This window comes from Arachis duranensis, unplaced genomic scaffold (genome assembly GCF_000817695.3).
Source record: "Arachis duranensis cultivar V14167 unplaced genomic scaffold, aradu.V14167.gnm2.J7QH unplaced_Scaffold_122220, whole genome shotgun sequence".
Taxonomy (NCBI): Eukaryota; Viridiplantae; Streptophyta; class Magnoliopsida; order Fabales; family Fabaceae; genus Arachis; species Arachis duranensis.
The window spans coordinates 1-16081 of NW_026263885.1; the positions used below are offsets into that span (position 1 = coordinate 1).

The 16081-nt window shown below is 38.3% G+C and overlaps 1 protein-coding gene across 1 annotated transcript; it reads left to right on the forward strand.

Annotated features, from left to right (window-relative positions):
- The first annotated feature begins 9072 nt into the window (after window positions 1-9072).
- LOC107472071 (uncharacterized) lies at window positions 9073-9816 on the forward strand. The gene has a single exon (XM_016091641.1). It carries the CDS (start codon window positions 9073-9075, stop codon window positions 9814-9816), a length of 744 nt encoding a protein of 247 aa, XP_015947127.1.
- The last annotated feature ends 6265 nt before the right edge of the window (window positions 9817-16081 follow it).

Consider the following 16081-nt stretch of genomic DNA (forward strand, 5'->3'; position numbering starts at 1 on the left):
AAATGACCATAACTTGAGCTACAGAGGTCCAAATGATGCGGTTCCAGTTGGGTTAGAAAGCTAACATCTGGGGCTTCGAAATGATATAAGATTTGCCATAGTTGTATCGCGCATAGGGGCGCGCACGCGCATGGTATGCGGACGCGCCGATGGTGGCACATGACCCACTTAATGCAACACATGGCCAGCGATTTTAGAAGCCTTGTGGGCCCAATCCAACTCATTTATGATGCTATTTAAGCCAAGGATTGAAGAGGAATCAACATACTTTTCATACTTTTCTCATTAGTCATAGTTTAGTTTTAGTTTAGTTTTAGAAGTAATTTCTAGAGAGAGAAGCTCTCACTTCTCTCTAGAATTAGGATTAGGATTAGGTTTAGTTTTTAGATCTAGGTTTTAATTCATGTTCTCTTCTACTTCTACTTCTCAATTCTTTGTTGTTACATTCATCATTCTTCTATTCTTTGTTGTAATTTCCTTTATGTTGTTCTTATACTTAGTTGTAGATCTACTATTGTTCCTTCCATTTTCTTCCAATTCAATTTGAGGTAATTCATAATAATTGTTCTTCTTTAGTTTTCTATTGTTGATCTCTTGCTTTTGTAGTTATGATCCTCTTTAATTCTTGCCATTTATGTTGTTTACCTTTATTTCCTTCCAAGTGTTTGATGAAATGCTTGGTTGGATTTTAGAGTAGAATTTTATGTTCTTGTCTTGGAAAGGTAACTTAGGAACTCTTGAGTTACTAATGTCCAAGTAATTGATGATTGGGATCCATTGACTCTAGTTCTCACTAATTGAATTAGTGGAGAGTTAGGACTTATGGACTAGGATTGATATAGCTCATTTGACTTTCCTTTACTACTAGTTAGAGGATGATTTAATGAGATTAATCCTTGCCAATTCTCATATTGTGGTTAGTGATTAGGATAGAGATCCTTGACCACCAACCCTTGCCAAGACCTTTTTAGCCATTAGTTTACTTTCTTGCCATTTATCTTTCATGCCTCTTATCAAAACCCCAAAAATAACTCATAATTAATAACAAGACACTTTATTGTAAATCCTAGGGAGAACGACCCGAGGTTTAAATACTTCGATATATAGATTTTAGGGGTTTGTACTTGTGACAAACAAATTTTTGCATGAAAGGATTATTGTTGGTTTTGAGACTATACTTCAACGAGATTTCATTTGTGAAATTCTAAACCGTCAAAAATCCAAATCATCATATATTCCCACCCATTTTATTTCTTTACCTCCAAATAACTTAAGAAAAAGAAAAAAAAAGACAAAAGGGTTTAAAATAAGTTTCTGGAACCAAAACCCATTGAAATCCCTAAGTCCATTCAAATTCTGAAATTTCAAAACTCCAACTAAAACCTTTGTCCAGCAACGGCGAGCAGCTTAACGACGGTGGTCTTTCATGGCACTGCGCTTCTCAACGATGCTAGTCCTCAACAGTATTGCGCTTCTCGACGATTATGATCCTCTACGATGCCATACTTCTCGACGACTCGGGTCCTCCATGGTGGCTTACATAGGGAAGGCATGGCCTACGCTGATTGTTTGTTGAGGAATTTTGACTCTCTTTTTTCGAGACAAAGGTTACTTTTGGCACAATGGTAAAGCACAAAAGTTAAGGATTTCAAATGAAAATATATATATAGTATTTTTTTGTTGAAGTTAATGAGAAAACATGTATTTTTTGTTTAGTTTGTGTGTATTTTGATTTGAATTGGCAACTGCAAGTATATTTATTTAAAATTTATTTAGTTAGATTTAAAACAACTTTTTAATTTAAAATATATGCAATATATTAGCTTATTAGCTTATCCTCTCTTTCTATCTAGTTTAAATAATTAAATTTTGTTAGAGTGTGCTATATATCTTTTAAAAAAGACAATTTCAAATAAATTTAGATAAATATTGCTTTAGATATCTAAAAAGACAATCTAAAAAAACGTAAACAAATATTGATTTAGTTATTAAAAAAGACAACACTTCACACATGTTTTCAAATTAGCTAAAAGGCAACTCGTGAAAAATGTTGCAATAAAGTACTTCCTCAAAGCGTTGCTTTTGAAAACTTTAAGGCAACCTTTACTCAAAGTTGTTTTATAGAGAAGAAAAGACAACTTTTTTCAAGAATTGCTGCAAAACAAAAATTTCTTTAATACAAAAAAGTGTTGTCTTAGAACAAAAATAACGACTATATAGCCAACTCCCAAAAATGTTGCATTTGATCGACAAGCGTTGCCTTTAATCAAAAGACATCAGTTTTTATGTGTTTAGACAATGCTTTTAAAGGGTTATCTCAACCCAAATTTATTGTAGTGATTCGTGCCCACCTTTATTTTTGTTTCCTTAAGGAGTAAAGTGGGCTTAATAATATAAGGTATTATTAAAAAGCATTGTTTTTTCTCGGATTGTGACATGCATTAATCTCATTTAATCAAACACAACATTACATTCTCTTTGGAAATCATGCATGAATGACAATTAGTAGTACTATTCGTTAATAGTTGTTTCAATCACCATCCCTGACATTAACTGATTCTTAGTCATATGTCTATGGAATTTATGTGCCATCTTTAATGATGAACATAAATGATGATTTAAGGATTGCTTGAATTGGCTTGGCATTGGGGAATTGTAGAACTTGGATTCCTTTTGGTTGGTCAGATTGAACCATAACCCATTAGAATTGGGTGTATATTTAATTGGCATGCATATAAGGCACATGGCTTGTGGACAAACTCAATAATCATGTTAATGTACGTGCGTGGATGACAATTTTCGGGATTGTAAAAAAGGAAAGATTCATATTGTATTCTGTAAAGTTCATAATTAAAAATAGATAGATAATAATTTAATTAAAAATATTAAATTACTTAATAATTTTTAATTAATAATTTTATATAAAAATACTTACATAGAGTTTTTATCTTATAAAAAGTCAGTTAGAACAAATATTATTAAAACAATTATCATGTAGTAAATTGAACTACAAATTTAAATAAAAGTGACAAAAAAATACCCCTTTATTAATAAAAAATATTTTCTTCTCAATAACTGCTTAAAGGTATAAGTAGGAATTAGGAGTTAGGGACATGGTAATTCTGTCGTGTAGTTCTTCAGAGAAAACATCTGTCCCCACGTTGATATGGTTTCAGATGCAGTTGTCTGCATATCGGGATGGCCTTGCATCATTTTCCACGTTGAGTTAGAAAACATCCTTTTTTGGTTAACTTTTATATCGGTATTTTTTTTTCTTATGCTCTTGGTTAACTTCTTACTTCGAGAAACAATTGCATGTTATATGGTAGTTGGGCCATCAAATGTTATAAGCCGATATAATTTAAGACTAGCATATCAAAGGCCCCACCCATGACAAAAAAAAAAACATTATCAACACATGTAGATTTAAATTAGTATAATCCTATTCAATAGCGTTCAGAAGAATGACAAAAATTGAGAGATAAAAATTTATAAATTGGGACTAAATTAAATTTTTATATTGTATTTGATTTAAAATGTACAAGATTGACTTACATCTTAGTATTTTATTTGGTTCAAGATAAATATAAAAACTGAAATAATTATAATTACTAAACTCTTAATTATTAAAAAAATAAAAACAAGAGTAATTACCTAAATCAGCCTCTGAAATTTTAAAATTCGGACACTTTAGTGTCTCATATTTTAAAATACACAAAAATTCCAAAGTTTGATTTCGTCGGCCAAAGTCCTTATTCCGTTAGTCACTAATGGAAAATACTAACATGGAGCGTTAACTCGCAAACGTAGCCATTAAGTATCCAGTATTTCTAAGAGGACAAATTAGTCCCTGTGCTGAGAAGAAAAACGACATAGTTCTTTCCAGGGACAAAACACAGCGTTTAAAGGCTAGATAATTTCATCCCCTTTTTCTTTCTTCATCTTCTCATCTTTTTTAACAACAGTGCAAACACCACCACCATTTTTACTCTCAAAACACCATGGCCTCTCCACCACCAATTTTATCCTCTCTCCTTTCAAACTACCATAATCACCATCACTACCACCCAACACTCCCATTAACACCTTGACTACCACTACAACTTTCATAGCATCTCTTAAACCCCACCACCATCGTCAACTTCAACAACATTAAAAATTAAACACAAATTTAAAAAATCTCAAAATTCTAAATCGACATTAAATTCAAACGATCCACCACTATAATCAACTTCAACGATATCAAAAAATAAACACATAAAATACTCTTAAAATCCCAAATCAATGTTAAATCCAAACAAATTCTTTCAATTGCCAATCTAATGCATGCACTTGAAGGAATTGCAAATTAGATTTATATGAATTGACCAAAGAAAAAAGGGTATAACATACTAAAAATTGAAAAGCTAATAAACTAAAAAAAGAAAAAGAAAATTAAAAAGAGAGTAGAAACATAGCACCTTGCAGCGGAGAAAAACAAAGGAAGAGAATCGGAGGCGGATGTGACTGTGGCAAGATCACAAGCAGAACAGTAGAGAAGAGGCAAGAGGATGGGAACAGATACAAAAAACGGACTCAAGAAGTAAGGAGAAGAGAGTGCAGCGAAACAGACAGGGGTGACGGCGCCAGCGAGAGTTGAAACAGCGATCGTTCGAAGTAGATGGTGAACACTACAAAAAAATTGTTTATTATGGTAGTTTTTTGCGTAATTATAGCAGTTTTAGTTGCCATTGTACCAAGAACGGCTTTTTTGAAAAACACCGTAATCTGAAGCGCCATTTTGAAAATTAGGTGTAAGAAACGCAATTAATTAACAAATTAATTAAATAATTTAATTCGCTAAAATAGGTTCCAAAAATTTGGAATGTGAATTAGGAAATTTAAATATGATTTTTGGACTCAGCAGATTTTTCTGAGTTAGAAAATGTAATTTTCTGCGAAGAACCGCATAAAAATGCGAACCGGTGAATTAACCGGCAGTACCGGCTTAAATCGGTCCGGTACTGTGTGAGAATAATAAAAACAGTAGAAAAACCTTAGGAAAATATTTAGAATTGAAAACCGGACATTAATTTTAAAAGTTTAGCCCGAAATTGGGTCAAACAGACCAAAAACGCTAATGGATTGGACCGGGCCCAAGTTGGGCCCAAGCCCAACACATTTAACACCCCACACTTGACCCATTCAGCACACAACATACACAAACACACTAAACACATGTAGTTGAGTTGGGAAGGAGAGAAACCCCCGTTGTCATTATTCACATACAACTTCCCAAGCTCATAACTTGAGCTATGAAGTTTCGATTGCTGCACCGTTTGTAGCCACGCGATCACCACGAAGAGCTCTACAAAACTCACCCAAGAAACTGGTAAGAAAATCACGAATCCCCTCTCAGCCTTCCCTATCATAAATTCAAAATTTTGGGTTTTGTATTCAGTAAAATTTTGTGATTTTGGGTGTTTAGGTACACTCTAGCCTTTGGTTCCTATTATGTTTGACCGAATCAATATTGGGTAAGGTGAGTTTATTCTCAACCCTTGTGAAATTGTGATTATGATGAGCCCTAGATTGATTGGTTATGAATTATGTGTATATAGCTTAAAGAAGTGATTGTTGGCATTTAATTGGAGCTTTAGATTGGTTGTTGGTGATTGGAGGCTTGAGTTGGACTCAACTTGGTGATTTAGTGTATATTGAAAATTGGCCAAGGTATGGTTTTAGATTTCTCTATGTAATATATAATATTTCTGGACACTTAGGCTAGTGACCCATAGGATAGGTTTGGATTGAATTAGTTGTTGAATTTGTTGAATGATGATGTATGATGATTTGATCGTTTGGTTATTTTGATGAATTGTGGTATTGATATTGATAAATGATGTTGAAGATTGAAATTGAGGTTGAATGAGGTTGATTATTATGATTGGTAGTGATATAATGATGATGGATGATTCTGTTGGTTGACAAAATGGTTTTAGTGTGATATATTGGATAATTGAGATTTAAGATCATGTAATGTGAGTGAAAATTTAGTAAGATTGGTATAATGAGACACAAAAGGATAAATTCTGAGGTGAATTGAGGTTTGGTGTGGTTTTGGTTTAGTTTGGTTGTGAATTTTGGAAAGTTGAGAAGCTTGTTATTTTTGGTAAAAACTAGTTTTTAGTGAACTTTGACGGATCATAACTTGAGTCTCAAAGCTTGAAATTGAATGAACTTTGTTTAAATTAAAGATGGCTTTGAGAGCTTTAAATTTATATAAAGTTTGTAGAAAATGAATTTTTATAGAGGAAGTTATGACTGTTCAAAGTTTGGTGCCAAAACTGAATTCTACAACATTTGGAATTTTTTGAAGTCTGGTATGAGCTGCGTACGCGACAGGAGGCACGCGACGCGAGCAAACCATTCGGGTTGGGTAACTCGCGTGCATGAGCAAACTGATTTTTAACCCATGCGTATGCGACACAGTGCACACGACGCATTGCATGCGTACGCGAGCTTTTAAAAATGAAGCCTTTGTGTACATGAATTTTAAAACGCAACGCGAGCAGGTGGTTGCGTACGCGACCACCCCGTTTTCAATAGCATGCGTACGCGAGGCAGGGGCTTGCATACACGAGACCCCTATTTTGCTGAAAAATGATTTCCTTTGTTTTTAAGGGTTCTCCTAATTTCTAACTTCTCCAAGATGCATTTTAAGAGTAATGTTTTGTAGTTAGGCTTAAGGGCTTATAAAAGAGAATTAGTGACTTAATTAGCTAAATTTTACATGAATTAAGAAAACGAAGACTTAGGTTTCTGGAGTACTAAGGACGGATTTGATTGAGTGAGAAGGCGGAGTATTATGTTGATGATTACTGACAATAAGTTGTGGAAGTGGTGAACTACTGAATACTGAATAAAATGATTTTGAAAACTACTGATGTAATATTTTAAATTGAGAATGTTGAGACACTATGTGCCTGGCAAGGACGGTTGGTTAATCTCGCTTGTTGAGGTCGCGGCGGCGGCGTAAGGACGGTTGATTTATCCCGCTTACATTTTGATGTGAGATCTGTGGCAAGAGTATTCCGCTCGCGTCCCTTAGGAATCATTAGAGTATGCAGGCACTATATCCTGGATCGTGTTCCGGGCATGATATCTCAGGGGTTCCCAATATGAGACCGAAGGGCGACATCTCCATAGAGATGTGTGGGGTTGGCAATTGAACCGACGATGTGATATCATAGCCAAATAGGACAAGCATTCATCATGTGCATGTTCTATCTATTTGTTTGTTTTACCGACTTGTATTATTTGCCTAGTTGTATAACATGCCTAATTGCTTATTGAATTACTTGATATCCATGCTTATACTTGTGCTTTACTTGCATTGTCATTATTTGTGCTTTCTACTGGGATTGAGGAGGTTCGAAAGGCGGTAATGATGGGATCGCATGGCGGTTAGGCTAGCGAAGGCCGTGCGACAGCAGAGAATCGTTAGACTTAGAAATCCCCTAAGTTAGATTACCCTTTTTCATTATGGTTTTAAAGTTAAGGATTTAAATTTAATTATGTTTTAAGCTTGAATCTCATGATGGATATGAAACTCTAGGATTGCCTCTGGCGTCCAAGAGTCTTATATCTTACATGGTTCTCATTATATACTCTGTTGTTATTTTTCAAATGCAGGTCGTAACCCACCTCGGTGAGTTGTTTTGATGGTGACAGAGCAGAGGATCCTTGCTATGTTTTGAAGTCCTTTGATTTCTTTTGATTGGATCTCTCACTTTTGTATTTATTTTGTCTAGAGGCTTACTTTATAAGAGGAAGTTTGTATAAGCTCTTACTTTCTAAACTCTGTATGTCTGTATATACTAGCCGGCTTAAACTCCGCGGGTGGTAGCTAGATTCTTATGACTATTATACTTTGATACATACATACATATATGTTGATATCTGTATGTATATATTGCGCCTCGATTAGCGCAGCTTCTTGTGAACGTTTTGCGTTTTTGAATACTATTTTTGAGCATAATTTTTCATCGGGCTTCTAGAGTTATTATTTCTTTCTATATATATTTATGTACAATAACAGGCTTTAGATTTGTTGTAACCTTTGACTAACCTTTAATTTACGGCGCGAGGTAAGGCTTAGGGTAATTAGGATGCTACATTTAGTGGTTTCAGAGTGGTTCGTTCTCGTGAGCCTGAGGGATGTACCGATTATGCTTCATTGCATACTCTGTGTCTTTTTCTTTGATGCTATTTAGGTTATCTCATTGATATTGTATATCATTCTTGTTTGTGAGTGCCTTTTTGGGATAATTGAAGCACCAGGCTTTTGATATTAAGACTGATCACCTTGATATCAACTATTTGGTGTAGACAGAAAACCTAATGGCCACTCGCGGACGAGGTCGTACGTGTTCACGAGGAGAGACTGGAAATGAACAACCTGCCGATAACCATGCCGAGTTTATGGCGAAAATGGCTAATCTTGCTAATACTATGGAGGCGAATGCTACTGCGACTCTGCAAGTTATGCAGAGGTTAGGTTAACTAGCTGGAAACGGAAATGGTGACAAAAATGGGAACAATAACGAGGAAGGAAACGGTAATGATTTGGGAGGTGCCCCGATGACCTTGGCTTCCTTTCTCAATGTTCATCCACCGAGATTCAGATGTTCAACCAATCCTACGGAAGCGGATAATTGGTTCCAGGCTATCGAGCGTGTGTTACAAGCTCAGCATGTTCCAAATAACCAATTTGTGGAGTTTGCTGCGTATCAACTCTTAGGAGAGGCTTAACACAAGTGGCAAAGAGAATGCCGCTTACTACAACTTCAGAATGCTGACAATTCTTGGGATGTATTCCAGACGGCCTTCTACAAGAAATATTTTTCTTAATCAGTCAGAGAAGCAAAGGAGTTAGAGCTTATGCAGCTGAAGCAGGGTTTATTGTCTGTGGCGGATTACACTAGTCAGTTTGAGGAGTTCTGTAGGTTCTCTAGGGTATGTCAGGGTGCCCAGGAGTCCTATGAGTGCTGGAAATGTATTAAGTACTAGGGAGGCTTGAAGGATAATATTATGACTGTTGTGGCTCCTCTGAAGATCCGAATCTTTTCCGAACTTGTGAACAAAGCGAGGGTTGTTGAGGAATGTGCAAAGAAAGTAGCAACCTCAAGAGACACTCGTGGAGGAAACAATTACCGTGGGCGAGGAAAATATTTTCAACCAAGAGCTCAGAGCTACAAGAGAGGAGGACATGCACCTCAAGGTCAATGGGGCTTTAGGCGAAACAACTATGATCAGTACCACCCGGCTAGAGGGAGAGGTAATCAGAGTAAGGCTTCTCCAGATTCAATTTGTAACCGTTGCGGGCATTTTCATCTGAATGACTCGTGCAAGCTGGGTATAGGTGGTTGCTTCAATTGCAGATTGTCTGGTCATATGGCGAAGGATTGTACTCGAGGGAGGAACCCGAATGCGGGTTGGAATCAGCACCAAGGGCAAGTGTTTACGGTAAACGCCAATGATGCTACTAATGCGGATCCTCTTATGAGAGGTAACTGTTTAATTGGTGATAAAATATTGGTTGCACTATATGATACTAGAGCTTTGCATTCGTTTATTTCATTTGATAAGGTTGAGGAACTAGGATTGAAAGTATCAGAGTTATCATTTGATTTGCATGTGCATACCCCGTATCAGACGGTTGTAACTAGATCAGGTTGTAGGCAAGTAGGTTTCAAGCTTGAGAATAAAGAATTTGTTCACGACTTAATCTATTTACCAATGGTTGGGTTGGAGATGATTTTGGAGTTTGCTTGAATGTCCAAGAATCGGGTTTTGTTGAATTACTTTGAGCGATCTATTCGGTTTATGCCGGAAGGAGAAGGAAGAGCTGTGGTAGCTGAGGGTTATTACCTAAACTCTGTGATGGTGAACTGTAGTGGAAAAGAGTGTCAGGGTTACCTATTGTTGGATGCGAATGCGTTAGTTAATGATCAGAGGATAGATCAAATTCCAGTGGTTAGAGAGTTTCCAGAAGTATTCCCGGAAGATATTCCTGAATTCTCACTTCAAAGGGAAATTGAATTTACGATTGACTTGGTGTCGGGAGCTGGACCAGTGTCAATTGCACAGTATCAGATAGCTTTGATAGAGCTGGCAGAGTTAAAGGCTCAAGGAAGAGCTTCTGAACAAGAGGTTTATTCGACCGAGTGTATCCCCGTGGGGAGCGCCAGTTTTATTGGTGAAGAAGAAGGACGGAGGAATGCGACTTTGCGTAGATTACCGAAAATTACACAAAGTGACTGTGAAGAATAAGTACCTGTTACCTAGAATCGATGACTTAATGGATCAATTGTAAGGAGTTGGGGTGTTTTCAAAGATTGATTTGAGGTTATGTTACTGTTCCGAGGGTTACCTGAAACTGTAGGTCGATATCGGACGAGATCTTCTGTACCGGAGGGCAGTGGTACCTGCAAGGGACTTTGATGCTTAAGTTAGCAAGGGTATTAAGCAGGTATTTTGTAGGATCAGAGTATGAGTTATACCTGGGTGCTCCAGCATATTTATAATAACGTGGAATGACCTTCTTAGATAAGATAAGTTAGTTATCTTATCTTATCTTTATCTTTTGAGTGAGGTCATCTTATCTTCAAGGGAACCGCCCTTCTCCCTGTAGGCTTGGACTGCCTTGGGCTTAGGTGCGCGGTCCTCCGTTAGGGCCCTTCTTTTTGGGCTTTCCTAGTGACTTGGCCGAGCTCTTTGAGAAGTGGTCGGGTTGTCCTGACCTACAGAGGTCGGTCGCTTTGTCTGTAGAACATCACGGGTCGGACAGCTCGACCTAGGGTATGAACAGTGCCCCTGCTCGATCTCGGTTTTGAGGTCGAGTCTTTAGTCTTAGGACTTCGATCCTTCTCTGGTGAACCCGAACTCGAGCATTTTGTCAATTTCTTCTTGGTAGAGTTCTCTTTTGAATGTGGAACGTTTGCTTTCTTTTAAAGCGCGCGCTTTTACATTAGTGCTTTTAGCCTTGGGAACAAGCGAGGGTTTAATCCCCTCATTAATTGTTTTTTAATTGCACCATTTTTCTTTAGTCTCTCCCTTTTGAATTTTGATTCTTCAGAAAAAACGGTTTCTCTTCTTCGTAACTTCCCTTTTCTTACTCTCTTTCTGTTCTTGCTTGAAGTTTGCAGTTTTATGTTTTTCTTCCTGTGACGCTGCTTTGATAATTGTTCTGTGCTTTCCTTTGTTTGTGGGAGGGCGACTCTCTGACTCCATTTCCTCCTTTCAATTTTGTTGAAGCTTTCAGTTTTTCCAGGTTTGGTTCTTCTTTCCGCTCTTTTACTTCCTTCGTTGTTTCACATCCTTTTTTGAGAAAGTCTCGATCTTTTACTTTTAGAAAGTTTGAATCTTCTTTTGCTTGCTTGTGTCTGATTGTTTCTGCAATGTGCGCTATTTTAGGGCTTCCTTAATTTTCCTGATCTTTTGCCGTTCTTTTTTGATAGTTGCAGCTCTTAGGGCTTTGAGTTTTTGTTACTGCTCCTGATTGTGTCTTCTGGTTTGAAATGAACTTGCTTGATTCTGAGGAAGATTGCATTTTTGATCATTTTCTACTTAGCATGCTTTGATGCTTGATAATTCCACTTACTGATAGACTGTTGGGTAAATGATGGCGTTTTTATGATTGTTTTTGTATCTTGAAGTGTTGTAGTTTGAAGGAGGGTTTTTCTGTTTGAGAGATGTCAGGATGTAGACTTGAAAATTTTCCTGTCTCCTCATTCTTTTGCTGCCTCCAAAGGATGCCCCTGGATCTTTTGACATAAGTTCCGGGGTTTCCTTTTGTTTGATATGCCTGACTTTTTCATTTATTTGCATGTTTTTATTGTTGAGTTGTATCCATTTATGGCCGAGCTACTCTTCACTGACTTACCCGAGATGTTTGATTAGTACTTCGAGTAGTTTTAGTAATCCATATTTTCTTTTATTGTAGGACTAGTTGGCCATGTCTTATTGCAAAAATATTGTAGAGACGTCTTCTAAAGTTCCTGAGGGGAAGTCCGACTGGTTGGACTCCCTTGTCTTAATGTGTGTTTCGGTGGTAAATGCTGAGTTTTGTGTAGAGCTGAGAAAACATCATAGGGTTTGTGGTAGTGGTGCCCAAGAGAGGGATTATGAGCTTGTAGCTCCTGATTCTGACGAGAGGGTTTGCTTTCCGACTTTGGTCGAGGAGGAGCGTCCTTTCTTTTATGCCTATGAATATTTCTTCAACCAATTGAACATTACTTTTCCTTTTACTGCTTTTGAGACCGATTTGTTGTGGTCGTGTAATGTTGCCCCGTCCCAGCTTCATCCGAATTCCTAGGGCTTTGTCAAGATTTTTCAGTTGCTTTGTCATGAATTAGGCATCAAACCTTCTCAGACTCTCTTTCTTTATCTCTTCGTTTCCGCCAAGCCTGTGGCTTCTTCCAAAAAAAAAGCTTCTTGGGTTTCTTTTAGATCTGCTTAGGGGCATAAAGTTTTTGCCATGTATGATGAATCCTTTAAGGATTTTAAGAACTATTTCTTTAAAGTTCGAGCCGTTGAGGGGGCCCGCCCCTTTTTTCTTGATGAAAATGATGAGACTGCTTTTCCTCTGGAATGGCAAAAGCATGTGACAGTGTCTCGTTATACCTGGGATATGCTTGATGAGGTTGAGCGGGCTTTTGTGATTGTTCTAGAGGACATATGGGGGGAACCCCCCCCCATCTCGATACCAAAAAGTTTCTGGGGGACCCGTCCCTGGTCCGAACTGTGTTGGGTACAATCCGACTTGTTTTTTATCCTTTGTTTCTTTAGCTTTGCTTCCTCTTATTCTGTGATTGTAATGTTTTACTGTGGTTGATTCTATTTTTCAGAGATGTCAAAAAATAATGACTCCATGAAGGCCTTCAAAAAGGCAAGGAAGGTTGCTGCTGCTTAAAACATATCGGCCAAGGCGGCAGGAGAGGGTTCTTCTCAAGTTCAGGTGAAGCCACCCGTGCCGAGTTCACCCCGGCCAAGGAGGGTGATCCCTACTCCCCGGGTTCGTCTGGCTGACCCTCCACAAACTTCAGCTGCTGCTTCTGGCGCTCCTCCTCCGAAAAAGCAAAAAACATCTGAGCCCTTTAACCTTGATGCCCCTGATTTTGATGCTGTTGAGTTTATTGACCAGCAAATTACCCCCTATGGAGGTCTTTCAATGGATGATGTGTCCATTCTTCATCACTTGGAGTTCATAACTAAAAGTAGTGTGAAGATGGCTTATATGGGCGCGGCTCTTTTTTGAACTGCTCAAGGTATCCCGGTCCATGCTACCAAATCTTTCATGATGGAGGCTAAGTCGGAGTTTGATAGGATAAAAGTTTTGAAGGAGGAGCTGGAGGTAAAGTTGGCGCAAGTGGAAAAGAATTAGAAGGTGAAAAGGCTAGTTCTGTGGCTTTGGCGGCTTCTGTGAAGTTGGCCGAAGACACTGCGGTGAAGCACAAGGAGAGCTATATTTCGGCTTACAGAGAAGTAGTGCGTCTCCGTGGTGAATTGGAAACTGCCCTGGATGATTATGCCGAGCTCCAGGGTCACCTTGTGGGCAGCGTCACTACTGCTTATGAGAACTTAAAGGAGCAGGTACGGGTTCTTGCACCCGAGCTCAACCTTACCCTCTTTAGTCTTGACAACGTTGTAAGGGACGGTAAGATTATCCCTTACGACCCTGATGATGATACTGAGCCTCCTCCTGCGCTTACCACCAAGGCTTCTGTTGTGCCGACTTCTTCAGCTCCTGCAGCCAAAATTGAGTCGGAACCTGACTGTCAGATCTTGAACCGAAAGGATGGGACAGTGGATGCTGTGCCACTACAAACTCGCCCTCCTTTGCCCCATGTTGATGCCGCTACTGAGAAGCCTCTGGATCCTGTTTAGTTAATCTTGGTATTGTGTGTAGTTAGCCCGACTTGTGAGCTTTTGAACTTTCACTTTTGTAAATGGTATTTTGTTGACTGTTGACACTTTCTTAGTTGCTTGTTTAGCAATTTTTTCTTGAAAAACGAAGTGGTTTTTAGGCTTTTTGGGCTGGCTTTTGGTGGCTTCTGAAGCTTCTTACTATTATAACTATGTGTTTTTATATCATGTCTGTATGCACTCGTCTTGGTACCTGGTGCATGAAATTGCAATCACACTTTTGCAATCCCGCACAACTAACCAGCAAGTGCACTGGGTCGTCCAAGTAATACCTTGCGTGAGCAAGGGTCGATCCCATAGAGATTGTCGGCTTGAAGCAAGCTATGGTTATCTTGTAAATCTTAGTCAGGATATCAGAAATTATCAGGATTGATTGTGAAAAGCAAAAGAACATGAAATAGGTACTTGTTCTGCAGTAAGGGAGAATAGGTTGAGGCTTTGGAGATGCTCCATCTTCCGAATCTCTGTTTTCCTACTGTCTTCTTCATCAAACACGCAAGGCTCCTTCCATGGCAAGCTGTATGTAGGGTTTCACCGTTGTCAGTGGCTACCTCCCATCCTCTCAGTGAAAACGTTCCTATGCTCTGTCACAGCATGGCTAATCATCTGTCGGTTCTCGGTCAGGCCGGAATAGAATCCAGTGATTCTTTTACGTCTGTCACTAACGCCCCGCCTTCAGGAGATTGAAGCACGTCACAGCCACTCAGTCATTGAATCCTACTCAGAATACCACAGACAAGGTTTAGACCTTCCGGATTCTCTTGAATGCCGCCATCAGTTCTAGCTTATACCACGAAGATTCCGATTAAAGAATCCAAGAGATATCTACTTAATCTAAAAGTCATGAGGTACTGATACAATGTCAAAAGATCCTATTAATAGTAAACTAGTAGCCTAAGGTGTACAGAAATGAGTAAATGATAGAAAAATCCACTTCCGGGCCCACTTGGTGTGTGCTTGGGCTGAGCAATGAAGAATTTTCGTGTAGAGACCTTTCATGGAGTTAAACGCCAGCTTTCATGCCAGTTTGGGCGTTTAACTCCAAGTTTTATGCCAGTTCCAGCGTTAAACGCTGGAATTTCTGATGCTGATTTGCCATGCCGGTTTGGGCCATCAAATCTTGGGCAAAGTATGGACTATCATATATTGCTGGAAAGCCCAGGATGTCTACTTTCCAATGTCGTTGAGAGCGTGCCAATTGGGCTTCTGTAGCTCCAGAAAATCCACTTCGAGTGCAGGAAGGTCAGAATCCAACAGCATCTGCAGTCCTTTTCAGTCTTTGAATCAGATTTTTGCTCAGGACCCTCAATTTCAGCCAGAAAATACCTGAAATCATAGAAAAACACAAAAACTCATAGTAAAGTCCAGAAAAGTGAATTTTAACTAAAAACTAATAAAAATATACTAAAAACTAACTAAAAGATACTAAAAACATACTAAAAACAATGCCAGAAAGCGTACAAATTATCCGCTCATCACAACACCAAACTTAAATTGTTGCTTGTCCCCAAGCAACTGAAAATCAAAATAGGATAAAAAGAAGAGAATATACTATAGACTCCAAAATATCAAAGAAACATAGTTCTAATTAGATGAGCGGGACTAGTAGCTTTTTGCCTCCGAACAGTTTTGGCATCTCACTCTATCCTTTGAAGTTCAGAATGATTGGCATCTATGAGAACTCAGAACTCAGATAATGTTATTGATTCTCCTAGTTAAGTATAATGATTCTTGAACATAGCTAGTGTATGAGTCTTGGCTGTGGCCCAAAGTACTCTGTCTTCCAGTATTACCACCGGATACATACATGCCACAGACACATAATTGGATGAACCTTTTTAGATTGTGACTCAGCTTTGCTAGAGTCCCCAATCAGAGGTGTCCAGGGTTCTTAAGCACACTCTTTTTGCCTTGGTTCACAACTTTATTTCTTTCTTTTTCTTTTTCTTCTCCTTTTTTTTCTTTTTTTTTTCGAAATTTTTTTTTGAATACTGCTTTTTCTTGCTTCAAGAATCAATTTGATGATTTTTCAGATCCTCAATAACAGTTCTCTTTCTCCATCATTCTTTCAAGAGCCAACAATTTTAACATTCTCAAAACAACAAATTCAAAA

Bases quoted from the DNA above. Each gene is read 5' to 3' on its own strand.
- LOC107472071 (XM_016091641.1), top strand. From the start codon at position 9,073: ATGACTGTTGTGGCTCCTCTGAAGATCCGAATCTTTTCCGAACTTGTG.